General features: G+C 41.5%; 1 protein-coding gene across 1 annotated transcript in view; it reads right to left on the bottom strand.

Moving 5' to 3' along the window:
* LOC103278805 (collagen alpha-1(VII) chain) overlaps positions 1-18,662 on the bottom strand; it is a 93,855-nt gene that overhangs the window by 49,483 nt on the left and 25,710 nt on the right. The window contains exons 8-14 of the mRNA XM_062983331.1: positions 18,199-18,243; positions 16,402-16,437; positions 15,898-15,933; positions 8,984-9,040; positions 6,483-6,554; positions 5,592-5,663; positions 3,511-3,546 (exon numbers count right to left, since the gene is read on the bottom strand). Of these exons, the coding sequence (XP_062839401.1) occupies positions 3,511-3,546; positions 5,592-5,663; positions 6,483-6,554; positions 8,984-9,040; positions 15,898-15,933; positions 16,402-16,437; positions 18,199-18,243 (354 nt within the window). The remainder of the gene's footprint in view (positions 1-3,510; positions 3,547-5,591; positions 5,664-6,482; positions 6,555-8,983; positions 9,041-15,897; positions 15,934-16,401; positions 16,438-18,198; positions 18,244-18,662) is intronic.

The following is an 18,662-nucleotide window of genomic DNA, read 5'->3' as shown; positions in this document are numbered from 1 at the left end:
ATATGCTGTAACCGGCCCTGAGTCCCCTCACGGAGAAGGCCAGAATATAAATAAAGTGTTGTTGTTGTTGTTGTTGTTGTTATAATTATTGAGCCCCTGGTGGCACAGTGTGTTAAAGCACTGAGCTACTGAACGTGCAGACCAAAAGGTTGCAGGTTCGAATCCAGGGAGTGGAGTGAGCGCCTGCTGTTAGCTCCAGCTTCTGCCAACCTAGCAGTTTGAAAACATGCAAGTGTGAGTAGATCAATAGGTATTGCTCCGGTGGGAAGATAATGGTGCTCCATGCAGTCGTGCCAACCACATGACCTTGGAGGTGTCTATGGACAACACCGGCTCTTCGGCTTAGAAATGGAGATGAGCACCAACCCCCAGAGTTGGACACAACTGGACTTAATGTCAGGGGAGTACCTTTACCTACCTATTACAATTATTATTATAGTAGTTAAAACTGCATTAAATCTACAGTGTAGATGCACTTCTAAACAGAGAATGATGCAGCAGATCTTTGGCATCTGCTAGGGTTTGGTTAAACAGATTCAAAAATTCATGGATGCTCAATCTCCCATCAAACACTAATGACAACATCAAGGGTTGCTTTTCAAATTTTGGATTCTGGATATTTTCGGTCCCTTGATGGCTGAAACCAGGGCCGACTGTAATTGGAATTTCTAGCCTTTTATGGGAGTATATATCTGGACTTCTAGATGCCATTTTATTATTATGAGGGACTCCAGAATTCACATTTTTTTGCTATCCACAAATGGTTTTGGAGCTCAACGCCTGTGGATACCGAGAGTGCACTGTGTATTAAAAGAAATAAAAGTCCAGCACATTACTTGCCAAAGGTCTGTCTAATACAGGGGTCCCCAAACTAAGGCCCGGGGGCTGAATGCGGCCCCCCATGGTCATTTACCTGGCCCCTGCCCTCAGTTTTATAATATAATATTTTATATCAGTTTTACTAATATCATATATTGTATATACACATAATATCGATAATAATATTATAATCTAATACAATATAATACTTATAATAATAGCATATAATAATATTAATTATATATTATATGTCACATATAATATTACTAATAATATTACAGTATAGTGGTATAGTTCAATATAGTAATATATGATGCTAATATTGTGCAATGCTAATAATATAATATATTGTATGTACATATAATTTGTAAGCCACTCTGAGTCCCCTTCGGGATGAGAAGGGTGGGAAATAAATGTAGTAAACAAATGTAGTAAATAAATAAATACATACATAAATTATAGGCTTAGGCTCAAACTAATTCTGAAATTACTTGAAGGCACACAACAACAACAATCCTAATTAATCTGACTGTCTCATTGGCCAGAAGCAGGCCCACACTTCCCATTGAAATCCTGATAAATTTATGTTGGTTAAAATTGTTTTATTTTTAAATATTGTTTTGTTCTTTTGTTGTTGTTTTTGCACAACAAATAAGACATGTGCAATGTGCCTAGGAATTTTTTTTTTTTCAAATGATCATTTGGCCCCTCGACCATCTGCTCAAAAAGTTTGGGGACCCCTGGTCTAATAGAAATAGTCTTTTATCTGCTAAAGATAATAGAAGAGTTAGAAGCCATCCGAACCTCATATAGAAGGGGATTCCAGTCTTGCAACTACCAGAAAGTACAAAATTGCAAATAATAGCAAACCCTTCTTGAAATGTTGGATAATACTGGCCCTGCTTTAACTATATCACTAGTTATCATCCCAGTAAGAGCCAAGAAAAGATATTAAAGTGGTTAAAGGAAGGGATGTGTTGTTTAGATGTTGCAGAAAAACAAGAGTAGAATCTGCCCCTTTGCCTTATGCTGAGGCATAGAGTGCATCTGTTAACATTTATTCATAGCCATTTGCATCTGAAATAAGGCCAAAGCAAACAACAGTTTGATATGAAAAGCCTCGACAATGGTCATTTAGAAAAGGAATTATTGATTGAGACCTGGAAGTGGCTCCTGCGAATTGATAAATGAAGCCGAAAACAACCTTGGCCGTATTGGTGCAGGAAACTAAAATGTAGGCTACTAAGCATGAATCCTGTTCTGATAGGGTCATAAAAACCTGGGTTTTCTATAGGACTGGGCTAATGTCGGGACACAACGCACTCTGGGCCAGATAAGAAGGGATTGTGCACCTTTAAAGAGATTTCTTTGAATTGATGAAACTTTTCTTTCCTTGCATAAATTGCCCCAACTATTTTTGCATGTGCAAGCAAATGCAAAACCTTGTGTTAGGTACTTAGTTAAGTATACTTAAACAACATTTAACATAAAATGTAGGCCTGTACATGTACATGATACCTCCATTTAGTTTGGGACAAGGAGAAATTAATTAAGTATACTTGACTAAGAGATTAATTTGCACAGAATCATCATTATCATCATTTTGCTTTTATTTAGACTGAGCTGCAAAGCAAACATAAATGAATGAATAAATAGTTCAGGCAATTTGCACAAGGAAGATAAACTTGGACAAATTCAGAAATTCTCTGCAAGCTTGTAATACCTATCATCATCATCATCATCATCATCATCATCATCATCATCACCATCATGAAGATTTTACCTTAATTATCTGATAATTTGATAATACCTGACAAATAACTTCAGTGGCCAGAGGTTATGGATATCTGTAAATGGTGCTTGCTGCAAGTTTTAAAAATTGTTTTATTTGATAGGTTAATTGGGTTTTTATATTAGGATATGATGTTTTAATCTGATTATGTATTGCGGTCGGATGTATTTGTATGAATTTTATATGTTGTACGGCGCTTTGAATCCCACCCATGGGAGAAAAGCAGGATAGAAATAATAATAATAATAATAATAATAATAATAATAATAATAATAATAATAATAATAATAATGATGATGATGATGATGATGTTGCCATCCCAGGTGACAGTCGCATTGACGAAAAACAACAGGAAAAACTCAGCCGCTATCAGGACCTCAAGATTGAACTTCAAAGACTCTGGCAGAAACCAGTGCAGGTGGTCCCGGTGGTGATGGGCACATTGGGTGCCGTGCCAAAAGATCTCCGCCGGCATTTGGAAACAATAGACATTGACAAAATTACAATCTGCCAGCTGCAAAAGGCCACCCTACTGGGATCTGCATGCATCATCCGAAAATACATCACACAGTCCTAGACACTTGGGAAGTGTTCGACTTGTGATTTTGTGATATGAAATCCAGCATGTCTATCTTGCTTGCTGTGTCATAATAAAATAATAATAATAATAATCTCACACACTGCGAATTGCATCCTTACATTAGCTTATTCTAAACTTAAGTCACCCATTTCTAATGCTCAGTAACTGATACTGAATTCCAACCAATATTGTTCGAGACATGTAATTTCCAAAGTCAGAAGGAGACCATGGAAAATGGTGGTTCATGGCCCTGTAAGTGGCCTTTAAAGTGGTCTTTCTGCTATAGAGTAAAAAACTTGGATGATATAGGCCAACTCACAGCAAATCCAAGCAGTCCAGGTTCTCCGATTTCACCCTGCAAGAAAACAAGAATGAGCAACTTGAAAAAAAAAATGCTGAGTTCAGTGAAGAAATGAATCCAAGCCAACGGGGCAATGAATCCATTCCATGTGTTACTTTGAAACTTAGAGCTTTCCAAGGTGCTGAACCTACTGACTGAAATAGCTTCAGCAGTTTGGATATCGCTATTCATATTCAGACTAAAACATGAGGCAGATCCACCAACCTACTGCCATAGAAACTACCTATATGTCAAAGAAAGTCTGATCTCATCCCTTGAGTTTGGAATTGAATCCAAATTTCCAAGATCCCTCCTTTATTGGCTGGAGGAAGTGTCTGTAACTCCTGAGAGGTTTGCATGATTGGCACATAACCATTGGGCCTGATCCAAAAGGAGATCCTACTGATCTTTGCAAGAGTCTCTTATATTACTGACACTTGCTCAGCCAATGGGTGGGAGGTCTTGGAAATTGGGATTTTAAATATCTAAATACATAAGACAGGAGAAAGCTGTTGAGCTTAGAGGCTTTGTCTGGGAATTTGGATATCCAGGAACTATATCATTCATTTTGGGCCCAACATTCCTCTCAACGTGACCTACAGGATTGCTGCTGCGGATAAATTAGGAATGAAGATACACAGATACAAGAGGAGAACCTTGAGGTCACCGGAAGAAAGGCGGTAAATAATGAATAACTAGGTTACTTATTAGGTTGAGGTCCTCCTATCCAAAAAGGATTTCGGAAGGCTCTCATCCGACTGTTTGCCCACCGGTTGTTGGCAGGAGACTAATGAAAACACTCCCACATGAACAGCAAGATGTTTTCACTGCAATTCATGGGAACATATTTAATTACTCTTGGACATATTAGATTGCAAGCAACGAAGGGGAAATAGGGCAAGATGCTTCTCCATTTGCCCTGTCCAGAAGTAGCTTCATATTATACTCTCTTATACCATTCATCCTCCACATCTACAGATTCAACCATCTGTGGCTTGAAAAGAAATGTTGATTGTTCCATTTTGATACTATTTGACTACTCCATTGGGACTTCAGCATCCATGGATTTTGGTATCCACAGAACCAAACCCCAGCGGATACTGAGGGCCCACTGTACCATAAGAAATCTTCTTTTATTTTCCATATTTGTTATTAATTTCCTACTTTAACATGTAGTTTTGTTGAAGCAAAGGCCTCTGTTCAATTGCAAGAATAGACTCACTGGAACTAGTAATCACATTGAGGGAAACAAAAGGCTGGGATAGTGTGGTGTAGTAGTCTTAGTATTAGACTAAGCCACATGTTGCTGTGGCTTATGGGAATGCTTTGTTGGCCAGGTGTAATAGCAGTGAATAGCCTTGGTGCCTCAAAAGCCTGAACCCTGGCTGTACCCCGGTGCCATTGTGGCTGAGGGGGTTGCTAGGAGATGAAGTGGGCGGGGCCTAAAGGGGGCAGGGCCTACCCTTCTGACCAGCAACCAGGGTTGAAAACGGCTCTTCCTCGTTCTCTAATTTAGACTTGTTTTCCAGGTTTTTTGTTTGAAAGACATAGATTGGATGACTGTGTCTTCTGTGGCCAAATTTGCTGTGATTTGGTTCAGTGGTTTTGTTGTTTACTCAGTCCTACAAACATACATTACATTTTTATATATATAGATGAGGAGTTTGAGAGACCAGGTTTCAAGTCCACATTGAGTTCTGAAAACCCATCAAGTGGCCTGAAGAAAGTCATACTCTCTCAGCCTCAAAGGAAGGCAATGGAAAACCACTTCCATAGACATTTGGCTAAGCAAAGCCCATGAAACGTTGACTCTAGGACTGCCCTAATTTGGAAGCAACTTGAAGGCACACAACAACATCCCATCTTCTTGCATGGACAAAAAAATTTCACTGGTGGACCCAGCTTTTCCTAAAGATACGTTTTCTCTGAACATATTTCTAGGTCTTTTAGCATGTCTGGAGGAGGTTGATGACTGTCTAGCTAAGACAAGGGCTAGGTTACTGTACAGTTAATCTTGCCCAAACCAAGTTGCATATGAATACTTGGACCATGATACGGACCTTCTGACCCACTGGTCCCCTTGTACCAAAGAGGCCCATGACTCCTTTGGATCCTGCTTCTCCTTTCACACCCTGAAAGAGGAAAACAAAGGAGGAGGAGGAGACACAGGGAGACAGGCAATGTCAGAAAACTACCAGTCAGATAAGAAGCTGGGGAAACAAGTCAACAGAATACATCCCATCAAGCCATTCAACAAATGTGTGCAAAGTCAAGGAGTTTCTCTGCCTCCACAGAGGTGCACTTGGAGCACGCGAAGGATGATTTTAAGTTCCAGGAGACTGCACAATCTATAAGTTATTGATCGGAAGGACAAGAAAGATGAGAGAAGCTTCCAGCTTTGGAAACAAAGGAGTTTGGTTTGAGTGAATGAGCATGAATGAACTCTAGGGCACAACTGAGCTCAAATTTAAGTTGAGTCCATTTATACTTCCCTATATAGTGCACCCCAAGGCTGTTCTTGGTATTCATTGTAGTCTTCCTGGAACATAGTTTATTTTTCCTTTTTGAGGGGAACTTATGTTCCTTTATAAAGTACAATGTGAAGTGGAGAAGGTGGTTTCCATGTGAGTTGGGCACTCAACCTTTCCCAGCATTTAATATGAATTCTAAAGGAGCGGTCAAGTATTGTGAATTTTATTCCCATCCAGTAAGTCCACCTCTTGGGTAGCTCTTTTAAATTTCAGACTAAAACCTGATTGAACTCATCAACTTGTTAGCATTAGACTATTGGTCTCCTCCAATAGGAAAACACCTTAAGACATTTGTCTAGATGGTTCTACCAACCCCATTCTCATGTTTGAATGACATCAAGTATGGGGAGATCCTGGGAATTCTTCTCAAGGTTTACCCAAGTCTCTTTAGAATGTAGTAACTTGTCAAAACATGGGTACCTTTTCACCAGCAGGTCCATCTTCTCCTTTCTCACCCTTGTCTCCATCAAATCCAGGAGGGCCCCTTTCACCCTGAACAAGGAGAGAACATTATGTTACATTCTCCACCTGGTCAAAATCAGGGCACAATAGAACTATTCCTTTTGTTAGGACTTCTGAGGGAAATAATATGAGTTCTACACCAACCAGGGACTAATTTCAGTTTGTTGGAAGGCTGTAAGATGGCAATGTTCCTATGGCCAGACACAAGTCAGTGATGTTGAGAATTCTGGAGGACCTCAATGGATCTGACATCCTTGGTCAGGTTGGATCATAGCCAGATACAAATCAATCACATTATTCATTGAGACCTCAGGAGGATCTCAGTGGATCTGACATCCTTGGTCAGGTTGGATCACAAAGTAAAGGTAAAGGTTTTACCTGACGTTAAGTCAAGTCGTGACCGACTCTGGGGGTTGGTGCTCATCTCCATTTCTAAGCTGAAGAGCCGGCATTGTCCATAGACATCTCCAGGTCATGTAGCCGGCATGACTGCATGGAGCGCCGTTACCTTCCCGCCGGAACGGTACCTATTGATCTACTCACATTGGCATGTTTTCAAACTGCTCGTTGGCAGAAGCTGGGGCTAACAGCGGGCGCTCATTCTGCTCCCGGGATTTGAACCTGGGACCTTTTGGTCCACAAGTTCAGCAGCTCAGCGCTTTAACACACTGTGCCACCAGGGGCCCCTCTGGTTGGATCATATTTGGATCATAGCCAGATACAAATCAGTGGAATCATCCATTGAGAGCTCCAGAATATCTCAATGGATCTGACATCCTTGGTTGGTGTCTGACTATGGAAACATAGCAAAACACTTATCTGATACTATCAGCTCTCCAAGATCTGCAGAAGACCTACTGGAGGGAATTTACTGAAGTGACACATTGAGACCTGGGACAAGTGAGAAGCATGCCATTGTAGAGTTCTACAAGCAGAAATCTTAGGTATCATGGACAGCTTGGAAAGCAAGGATGGGGAGATGCTGGTGGAAGGCTCAATGGTTGAACTAGACCCCAGAAATACCCAGCAGCTCCCTCAGCCAAGCTTTGAAGAAGCACCCATGGAAGGAGAAGTGCAAGAGAGTTCCTCTGAACAGGCTGAGGAAGAGCCAGCTGATCCATCTTTTGTGGACCTGTGAAGAAAGAAGTCTCAGCTGTGCAGGTCAATGAGATTAGCAGGGAAGTGAGCCAACAACAAGGAACACCTGTGGACCTAAGATTTAAGAAACTCAATCTTGGTGTTGTTGGCTGAGACATCATTTCTGGAAGCTATGGCCTCGGGCTCTTGCTCTGTCTGTTGCGTTATCCTGTGAAGAGTTGCATCTTTGTTGGACTATTGACCTCAGACTGTTGATTAATGATCTGCTGCTGTTTGGAGGTTGAGGCTTCTGACACATGCCATGAGCAACGATGTGGCATCTCAACCTGAGTGCATCATTCAAAGCAGTGATTCGCAAGATTTGTTCATTCAGATGTTTTTGGACTTCAGTTCCCAGAATCCATGACTATTGACCAATGTGGCTGGGACTTCTATGAGTTGAAGTCCAAAACATTTGGAGGACCAAAGGTTGGGAATCACAGATCTAAAAAGCAGCAGAAGCAGCAATGTAATGTTCCCGCATTCCAGGCTATGCGATTGTCTGATCATCCCACCAGGTCTGACACAACTTGCATAGAGATTATTAGCTTTTGATGAAATGATTGTATCATCTTTCCAAGGACTTGTAACTTAGTTCATTGAGTTGTGACTTACCTGTCACTGGAGCAGCAAATCTATACCAAACTTGAGTTTAAACTTTAAATATGCAAACCTCGCCGTCAAACTCTCTAAACTTTGTATGAGCTATCCAAGGTGCTGAACATATTTGAAAGATATCTTTCAGGCTACAGTATAACCTTAACCATTTACGTTGGATCCATCGTGGTTCCTATTTTATCACATCCTAAATACGAAGACAGCTGACGATATTGTTGCAGTTATACCTGTCTTTCTGTCTGTCTGTGAATAACATGAATATGATGTAGTCACATCAGACAGAAAGCTTTAAAAAAATCACTCCAAGCAGTGGGGGGAAATCAGATTGCATTAAAAGCTAAAGAGAATTAGAAATGTGTCGAGCTGCTGCCTGAACTTCCATTAATTCTAATTTTAAATGTTGAAAAGGACACCTTTTTCTTCTGTTGGAAACATTTCCTCCCCCATACCATCACCACCACATTCAATTGGTATGTGGATGAATAATGTTTTCTCTGTGCACATCTCTACAAATGATACAACCTAGACCCCACTCCCTTAGGAAATAAACTATGCAGTTGGTGATACATTGAAAAGGGCCCCTATATGGACAGATTGCCTGAAAACCCCACTTTGACTGCCTCTGAAACTCCTTGCTAGTTAAAATGTTATCAAAGAGCTGTGATTCTACAGTTCTACTGGAAAAGGAAGAGACCACCACTTACTGTGTCTCCTTTGTTGCCTTTGTAGCCTTGAGGTCCAAAAATCGTTATAGGATCTCCCTGTGAAGTAAACATAGGGAAGAAGAGACTCTGAGTGGAGTGTTTATAAGCCCCACAGCCTTAAGAAAGCTCAGAACAATCTTGAGGATTCATCTCACCCAGCATATTCTTTCTTTGAATTATTATCATTTGGCAGACAGTACAGGATGACAAAGACAAGGACAAACAGACTGAGAGATAGCTTTTATCCCAGAGCTGTAACTATATATGCCCCCAGTGGCACAGTGGTGTGCTTACAGGACTGCTGACTGACAGGTCAGTGGTTCAAATCCAGGGAGAGCGAGTGAGCTCCCCCTGTCAGCTCCAGCTCCCCATGCAGGGACATGAGTGAAGCCTCCCACAAGGATGGTAAAAGATCAACATCCAGGCATCCTTTCAGCAATGTCCTTGCAGACAGCCAATTCTCTCACACCAGAAGTGACTTGCAGTTTCTCAAATTGCTCCTGACACACACACACACAAAAAACCTATATTGAACTCCATGGTTTTGCACTGACGTGACAATGGGGGCTGTGCATTGGTGGTTGGAGTTTGGAGTGATGGGTATGTTGGGTTTTTTTTAATGTGTGCTGGGGAAAGCATTTAATTTTGTTGTACGATGGCAATAAAGTTAGTTTATCCTATTGTATTCATTTGTGAGCCAGAGTTAGAAGTAAAGTCAGAGCCATAAAGACATCATGGGTGATTTCTGCCAGCAAAATACCCAACACTGTGACAAGTTAGACGAACTTATGACAGGGCATAAATTCATGGGTGATCGATCCCATGTCTTTAAAATTGTTCCCCATCTAAAGGCATAGGTGGAATATCCTTTAAATGAAATGCTTGTGATCAGAACCATCAGAATAAAAAAGGTGTGACCATCTTAGGCACCTGTGTGGCCAATAGATTTCACAATTCCAGATAAGAGGGGTTCAATCTGTAATAGAAACTAGGGAGCATATCATGTGCCACAGTTATAACACTATAACCCACATCATCATCATCATCATCATCATCATCATCATCATCATCATCATATGTTTATTTATACCCTGCTTTTTCTCTCCACCAGGAATTTCAAAGCGGCTTTACCATACATGGTGTTGTAGCCCAGCCTGCACCTGAGCTGTCAGGGGAGCCTGAGGTTGGGCCTGTTCAGCCTGCGATTGTCCCTGCTCCTGACTCTGTGATTGTTCCTGCACCTGACTTGTCAAAGGACTCTGGGTTTGGGCCTGAGATTCCTATGCAGCTAGAATTGGAGGAAACTGCTGCCCCAGGCCAGCCAGAGGTTGGTTCAGAGGATTCTGGGAATAGGCACAAAATGTTTTCAAGTTGGCGGCTTTAACCGCATTCCTTGGAAGAGTCATATGGGCATTCTAGTTGAGATAAAGCAAATAAACTTGACAGAAAGAAAGCAATATATCAGCAGAGAAGAGAAAGGGGGGGGGGGTTCCAGGTGCATCAAGAGGCTGTTTGAGAAAGAATAATGAACAGACTTCCCACGGAAAGAGATCTTGAGTTTACCCATAAGAAGAGGTGCTTCTGTGAGAGATTCAGAGGTGGTCACTTTGCTCATCAAGAGAGAGATCCTGGTTTCATGCCTCAAGAATCCTGTTCCATGTTCCTATGGACTTTCATGTCAATTTATGCAGCCCTGTGCTTTGAGTTTTGTTCCAGTCTTTGTTCCTGCTCTTGGGGATTTTTGGATTTTCCAGTTATTGTTCCTGTAAGTTTGCAGTTTGGATTTCTTGCTCCAGTTAAGATTCTGTCTTGTATTTACTTCACTTCACTTCACTTCACTTCACTTCATTTCTTAATTAGTCGCTCTCCACTAGAGTGCTCCGAGAGACTTACAATTTAAAATATCATTCCACAATAGAAACATTCATCGTAAAAACATTCAACATAAAAACATTCAACCTAAAAACATTCAACAGTGACTATTTGGCAAATTAGATCTGATTTACTTAAATGCACAACCAAACAGCCAAGTCTTGAGCCCTTTTCCAAAAGGTCACAACTCCAACATTGCTCTAACGTATGGAGGCAATGAGTTCCACAGGATTGGAGCATCGGTCGCAAAGGCTCTACGCCTTGTAGCTTCCAGGTGTACCTCCCTAGGGCCCTGTACGTAGAGGAGATTTTTCTGGGAGGATCGAGGTGACCACTGATGGGAAAAAGGAATGAGGCGGTCCCTAAGATATAATGGTCTTTGGCCATTCCAAGCTCTAAATGTCAGGATCAGTGTCTTGTAAGAGATCCGATGTTCTGTTGGTAGCCAATGCAGTTGTTTCAGAATCGGTGTAATATGGGATCTTACAGATGATCCCACTAGCAGCTCGGCCGCCGCATTTTGGACCATTCGGATGTTCTAGGTTTTTGTCTTCGGAAGGCCGGCATATTCCAACATCGATCCTGTTTCTTGGACTAATTTTGGTGCGTTGATTCCTGCGTTCCAGTTGATCCTGTGCCTTGGACTAATTTTGATACCTTGTTTGGACTAATTTTGATATCCTGTTTGGACTCTATCCTTTTAAGTGACTTTCATAGACTCTTGCATCAAGATTCTCAAGAATTTTGTACTTTGTGGACTTAAATCTTATTCCATTGGCTTTGAACTCTGATTTGCTATTGCTTGCATATAATCTTCAATACACAGCTCGCTTTGCTTATATTCTGGGGCTCCAGTGTGTTTTTGAGGTGCCTCTGCAGCCTAGGGGTGCAACACATGGCTGCCTCTCATGTAATCCTGGACTTTGTAGCTTGGTTGAGAACTACAGCTAGTGTTGCACCCCAAGGCAGCGCGAGCCCTGGAAACCACGCAGAGACCAATAATCATATAATATCTTTATTAAAACAATAATAAATTCAGGAATGAATAAGTGGAAAGGATGAGAGAGGAATAGTCCTTTATAATAAGGTATGAATTAGTCCAAAGGATTGAAGAGAAATGTCCAATATTATTGTCCAAAGTCCAGAAACCGAAACACGCTCAAAACTGTTTGAAAGTTCTTGAGCGGGGAAAACAACAAGGAAGCAAGAGTAAATGACAAGGTCGAAAGAACAAGGTCCAAAGTCACTAGGTAATCTTGAATATCAAGGCAGGAACGATAGGGAGTTAAAACCAATCTTGGTTCAGGAACAAGGCAAGGAAGTGAATTTACTCCAGTTTCAAACAGGAGTCGCGGCTCGGCTTGGCCGCCAGGAACAGGAGGCTTGACTTGGTGAAATCAGGGAACTGGAGTCGGTGAAGTGTTCTCAGAAAATGCTACGTTGACACCGCAAGATGTTTGCAGCGCAAGACACTTTTATGGAACAAAGATCAGATCCCAACGAAGGGAGACCAAACTCCCCAAAGGTTCCCAAGGGAATCTTCTATCCACAATCCCATCGAAATGCCAAGCAGTTACTCCTTCTAAGCCCTTGTTTTTCTGATCTCTGGCGATGCAAAAACACCCTTTGGTTGAAGGGCTCGTTCTCTGGGGAACTCTGGACACCTGGTTCAGCCACGGGAGTAACATCTCCCGTATCTCTCCCAATTAAGGAAGCATCTGAATTATCAACAGCCGGCAGTTGTAACCGAAAGGAGCTGGGAGAACTGGGCGAAGGGTCAAAATAAGCTTCATCCTGGTCAAAGTTAATTTCTGAATCAGGTTCAGAACCCAAAGGTGGCTGGGGTATAACAGCTAGCCAACACCCTGCCCTAAACTGCAAATCCCAGGACTTTGTAGGATGGAACCATGGCAACAATAGTGCTATAATCACACAGTATGAAAGAGCCCAGTTTCTCTTGATGGCACTTCATTGCACAGAAGGACAAACAGCCCTGTCTTCCCCCTAAAGCGGCCTTCCGAAATAGACAAGACTGCAATCCATGACATATAAAGTCAGAAAACACGGCAAGCATCCTCTTCTTAATTACGGCTCCCATGCTGGTTTAATCCGCCTCCTTCCTCGTCATGTTTTATTCACAGGCTTCCTTTCAAGAGGGCATTACGGATTCCTTTATGATGGAAAAGGGCCCTTCCTCCCGTAAGAGAAGATCCAGAATTAATTTGCCTCTCTTTGAAAGGTGTTTTTCTTCCCCAGACAAATTGGCCATCAACTTTCAACAGAGAGCCGGATTCAAAGGGCAGGACTCTCCGTTTCTGTCAAGCTGTTTCGGGAAGGAGGGTGGGTAACTTGGTGAAACTTTGATTATGAACGAACAGAAGCAATAAGGTTATTCCACCTTATCGAGATAGTATGGAACTGATATGATACGACGATATAGCAAACCCCACAGTTTTCCAGGCAACTTTGAAACAAACAAAAGATAGAGAATTTCAATTATGTTACATATTAACAATCAGACAAAAACCCCTGGCTGTTTTATATACAGTAGAGCCTCACTTATCCAAGCCTCGCTTATCCAAGTTTCTGGATTATCCAAGCCATTTTTGTAGTCAATGTTTTCAATATATAGTGATATTTTGGTGCTACATTCATAAATACAGTAATTGCAACATAACATTACTACATATTGAACTGCTTTTTCTGTCAAATTTGTTGTAAAACATGATATTTTGGTGCTTAATTTGTAAAATCATATCCTAATCTGATGTTTAATAGACTTTTCTTGAATTCCTCCTTATTATCCAAGATATTCGCTTATCCAAGCTTCTGCCGGCCCGTTTAGCTTGGATAAGTGAGACTCTACTGTACCTGTTGATTTTTACACCTGTGTGATATATATATATATAGGAATATACTGCAGGCTATGTTTGAGAGGAAAAGACATGCAAAACCTTGACTTCCTTGACTAAGAAAACTCTACAAAATCAATGGGGTTAATGTATTTATTATTTATATTTATTTATTACAGTATTTGTATCCCACCCTACTCACCCAATAGGGAACTCAGGGTGGCTAAAAGCACACATATAAAAATAATACAATACATTATGAATCAGTTAAAATTAAATATATTAGGCATTCATAAAATTAGACTTATAAGTATACAGATTGGCATGTAATGTAAGTTGATGAGACACTTGAATGCACTCGCACACATGCGGTGCACCTTAGACATGCAACTATCTTTTTTTTTGGCCTATCACACAATGGAAGTATTGTATTTATATGGCCCTTCTGTGTTTCTTCACCTGAATTTTGGGGAGACAGTAGTAATGGAAAATATCTCAATAACGTTCCAGTTCCTGTTCATTCAATTTGTCTCTGGCCATGGAAAAATGTTACCAATACATTTTTTCAAATCATATCAGAAGCAACTTGAGAAATACTGCAAGTCACTTCTGGTGTGTGAGAATTGGCTGTCTACAGAGACGTTGCCCAGTAGATGCCTGGATGTATTAGCTCGGAGGCTTCTCTCATGTCCCCACAAGCTAGAGCTGACAGATGGGAGCTCACCCTGTCTCATGGATTCGAACCGGCAACCTTCAGGTCAGCAACCCAACCTTCAGGTCAGCAGTTCAGCCAGCACAAGGGTTTAACCCATTGTGCTACTGTGGCTACATACCAATATGTTTACTCGTGGAGCAAAGGAAACACAAAAAAGGGAGAAATGAATGTAAATGTCACTTCAGACATCCATGTCCATTACAAAAACAGGTTCCTTTTGCAATCCACTCCCAATATTTTTAGGAAATTGCAGTGAATATTTCAGACTGCCACTGCTAAGGTGGTGACCATTGATGTAACAGGTTTAGGTTGACTTGCTGAGTTACAAATACTATCAGGCAACATCCAAGCTTCCCAAATTCTCAAGAGAGGTGAATTTACACTGTAGACATGACTTGAACTGCCATGGCTCAATGTTATGGAAACCAGAGAGTTGTAATCTGGTCAGGCACCAGCACTCCTTGGCAAAGAATGTTGTGGGATGTTGGTACATGAAGTGATTTATAGTTTCCAAATCACAACCTCCCTGAACTGCTGCAAGCTGGATAGCAAGTGCTCCAGAAGGAAGCAAAAGTACAGCAGAGTCCTTTCACAGCAAAAACTGACCTTATCTAAACATATTGTTTAGTAAACTCGTAGATTCAGGTTTTCATCCAAAATATCCAGAGGTTTAAATCTTCACAGTTGCAATATATACAAATGTACAATTGGGATACCCAGATTCACTTTCCTTGTACTTGAAAACAGAGTCATTAAATAGTCACATGCAACATAGGCTGATACTCACACTGAGTCACACAGGAGAGAGGAAGGTGGATTATTTCATCTTCCTTATATATCCACCGGCTGACAGGTCATCAGGAAGGGACACTGGCTGATGCAACCTCTTTGCAATAACCCTCACATGCTTATGACTCAGCATTACTACATCATGATATTCACTGTCATTATCCTGGTGCTATCAATATGCCACATGTTCATCAAACAGCATTTTTCTATTATTAGAAATGCTATGCCATTTCTATCTAACAGAGAATACTAAAGACCTTGCAAAACTACAGCTCTCGAGATTCCATAACATCGAGTCACAGCAATTAAAGTCATGTCAAGCTGCATTAATTCCACAGTGTAGATGCATCCAAAGTCTTCCAAATAGGGGAGTTACTATGCAGCATAATAAATAATGAACCAGATTCTCCCACCTCTCCAGAGCCATCAATATCTAGCTACTGTGTTTGCAGAATTTCTTTATACCTTTCATCTAGGTGAGTCAATGGCATTCTTGAAAACAGAAAGCAGTGGATGATGATGATGATGATGATGATTTATTTATAACCCAATCTCCCCAGGGGGACTCAGTGAAGCTTTTCTAAGCACAACTATGAGTCAAATCTTTTAAAATACTGTTGGAAATATTGTTTATCTTTCAGAAAGCTGTACTGGGAGGAACCACATTTCCTTTGAACACTCCTTACCCGTTCTCCTTTGGGCCCAGGAAAGCCAACGTCACCCTAAAATAAACAAATATAAGCAATGAAGTGTCTACTTATTAATACTGTGATATCACCTGAGCCCTCGGCCATTTCTTAGACTGCATCTACTAAATCTAGATGTTGAATTTGATGGGTCTTTGATTAGATCCACCATGGATGCTTTCATGATAGCTTAAGCCCATTGATTTGTCTAAACTGGAAGGATGGGATGTGTTAGATCAGTGGTTCTCAATCTGTGGGTCCTCAGATGTTTTGGCCTTTAACTCCTAGAAATCCTAACAGCTGGTAAAGTGGCTGGGATTTCTGGGAATTATAGGCCAATACACCTGGGGACCCACAGGTTGAGAATCATTGTGTTAGATAATTACCATATCAATATGCTTTAAAACTATGATGGTTGGGAGAAGAAGACCAGAATGGAGGTCATGTCTATATATGGCTATTGACTGCTTCTCATCTTTGTGCAGAAAAAGACTGGCTACCTACCTTTTCCCCTTTGAGACCCACAAGGCCATTCTGTCCCTGGAAATATATAAAGGAAAACATTTCAGTAAAAGGCAAAAATGCCTAAGTTTTACAGTTTCATGATCCATATTATCATTCAAGTGTTTGGAGCAGATTAAAACAACTAACAATTGATCAAATTAAAGATAAGTACAAGGTTATAACCAGCGGATAGAAGGTAATTCAGCTGGTGAGCAAATGGTTTGTCTTATTGAGCAAAAGAAAAGAAATTGGGGTGTGTTGCCATGAGTTTTCAGGCCGTATGGCCATGTCCCAGTAGCATTATTTCCTGACGTTTCGTGTTGTGACTGCGCCTTCGGGGATTATGGTTGATGGGGATGGAATTCGAAGAGGAAGAAAAAACCCTCGTGATGAGGGTTCACTGGAGGAGTTGCGCAGGAAGCGACTTAGAGAGCTATATGGGGGATCTTCTGAGGAAGATTCAGATGAGGAGATGGATGCTGAGGAACAGGTGGTGGCTGGGGAAGTGGGCACTGAATGGGCACAGCCACCGGAGATGTCTGGGGATTTGGGGTCTATGGATACTTCTGAACCTGGGGTTTCTGCAGGAGCTGATCCCAATTGGGATGCTTGGAGAAGGGAGGATGGTTCTTTAAGTGTTCATGGGGCTAAGTGTGGGCAGGATGATTGGGACTCCGACGAATTGCTAGGTACTCCAGATCCACGAGCTCTAGCTGTGTGGAGCTCGGACTCTGAGTAGATTTGGGACACCTGGTGTTTGGGTGTGAGTGTTTGGTCACCCAGGAGGAAGGGGAATAAAATGGGAATGTTTGGCCACTGCACTTTGCGTGTGGCAAGGTGTTGCTGAGGCGCCATTGGGATCTCTGTGTTTCCATGAAGACTGGACTTGGACTATGGTTTGAATCTGCTGTTATCACCTAGCTTGGCTCTCACTGCGTCTTATCGTGGACCTGTTTTGGATGACTGCACCCTCTTCAGACCTTGGACCGGAATTTGACCTTGCTACTGCCTTCGCCCTCTGATTGATGACTACTATCGGCTTTTGACTCCTGGCTTGCTCTTTGGACACCGCTGTTATCTCCTGACCTGACCTTGGAATCCCGGACGACGTCTTTTCACCATCCTTTTGGAGCCTTCGGCTTTATCCACATTGTGGAAGCAGTCTACTGCATTCTTAGTTTGTTTGTTTGTTTCCTGACCAATTTGGTGTTTTCTTTTGGGAACTGTTCCTTTGAAAACTACAGAGCCAGCTAGCAGGGCTTGGACTCAGAAAGTGCAGTTTGCACTAAGTTTGTTTAGCTTTGTTTTTACCTGCTTGTGTTGCTGAATTTCATTTTTGTTTGAACTGCTCTTGAAGCACTGTTTCAAGGTTTTTTCTGTGTTAACATTACTTTTTGGCTTATCTGCTGAATAAACTCTATTTTTGTTCGCTAATTGGCGTCTGACTCTTGACATTTCGCCTGCATCTGTGGCAAGCATCCTCAGAGGTTTGTTCAGAGGTTGCTGGAAATGAGGCAAGTGAAGTGTATATATCTATATGCACTATACTTGCACTCCACCAGATATATACATTCCACTTGTGAGGCATAAAGGCCAGATGGCCATCAGTCAGGGATGCTTTGGTTGTGTTTTCCTGTATGGCAGAAGAGGGTTGGGCTGGATGGTCTCTTCCTTATGGTCTCACCCAATTCTGTGATTCAATGAAATTCTAAGCAGTCCATCAAACCGCAAATCCCAGAACTGGCTGTTGCTGATTATACTATGTAGAAGGCTGTTTCCTCGGTTGCTCTATCTTACCATCATGCCAATGGGGCCACGGACTCCCACAATTCCTTCTTCACCCTGTTAAATAGAAGTTACAGACATATCAGTGGGCCTATTGAACTCAATGAACATTAAATGGTGAGGTTTGGGATGATACTAGGAGAAATTTGACCTACAAATGTACCAGTTGTTCTGCAAACCCAAACAATATTTTGGGAATTTGGTGTTAAATCTCATTCACAGAGACCAAATCCAATTTAGGGCTGGCAGAATGTGAAACAGATGGAGACTAAAACCAGCAGATCCATCCATCCTGGCCTTTTGTTCTATGAAAAGTCTTTAAACAAATCTAATAGAAGGGTGGGTTAAATGTCGCAGCTTGGCTTTTGCCTCTATCCGCATATCGATTGATACACTTCCCCGCCTTATCTTTATAGGCCAATGCGATCTATTATCAGGCGTGCCTTATTTCGCCCAGTCAATAAAATGGTGTTGTC

Source organism: Anolis carolinensis, chromosome 5 (assembly GCF_035594765.1).
Source record: "Anolis carolinensis isolate JA03-04 chromosome 5, rAnoCar3.1.pri, whole genome shotgun sequence".
Taxonomy (NCBI): domain Eukaryota; kingdom Metazoa; phylum Chordata; class Lepidosauria; order Squamata; family Dactyloidae; genus Anolis; species Anolis carolinensis.
The sequence above is the reverse complement of the archived record's forward strand: the minus strand, read 5'-3'. Positions and strand labels throughout refer to the sequence as shown.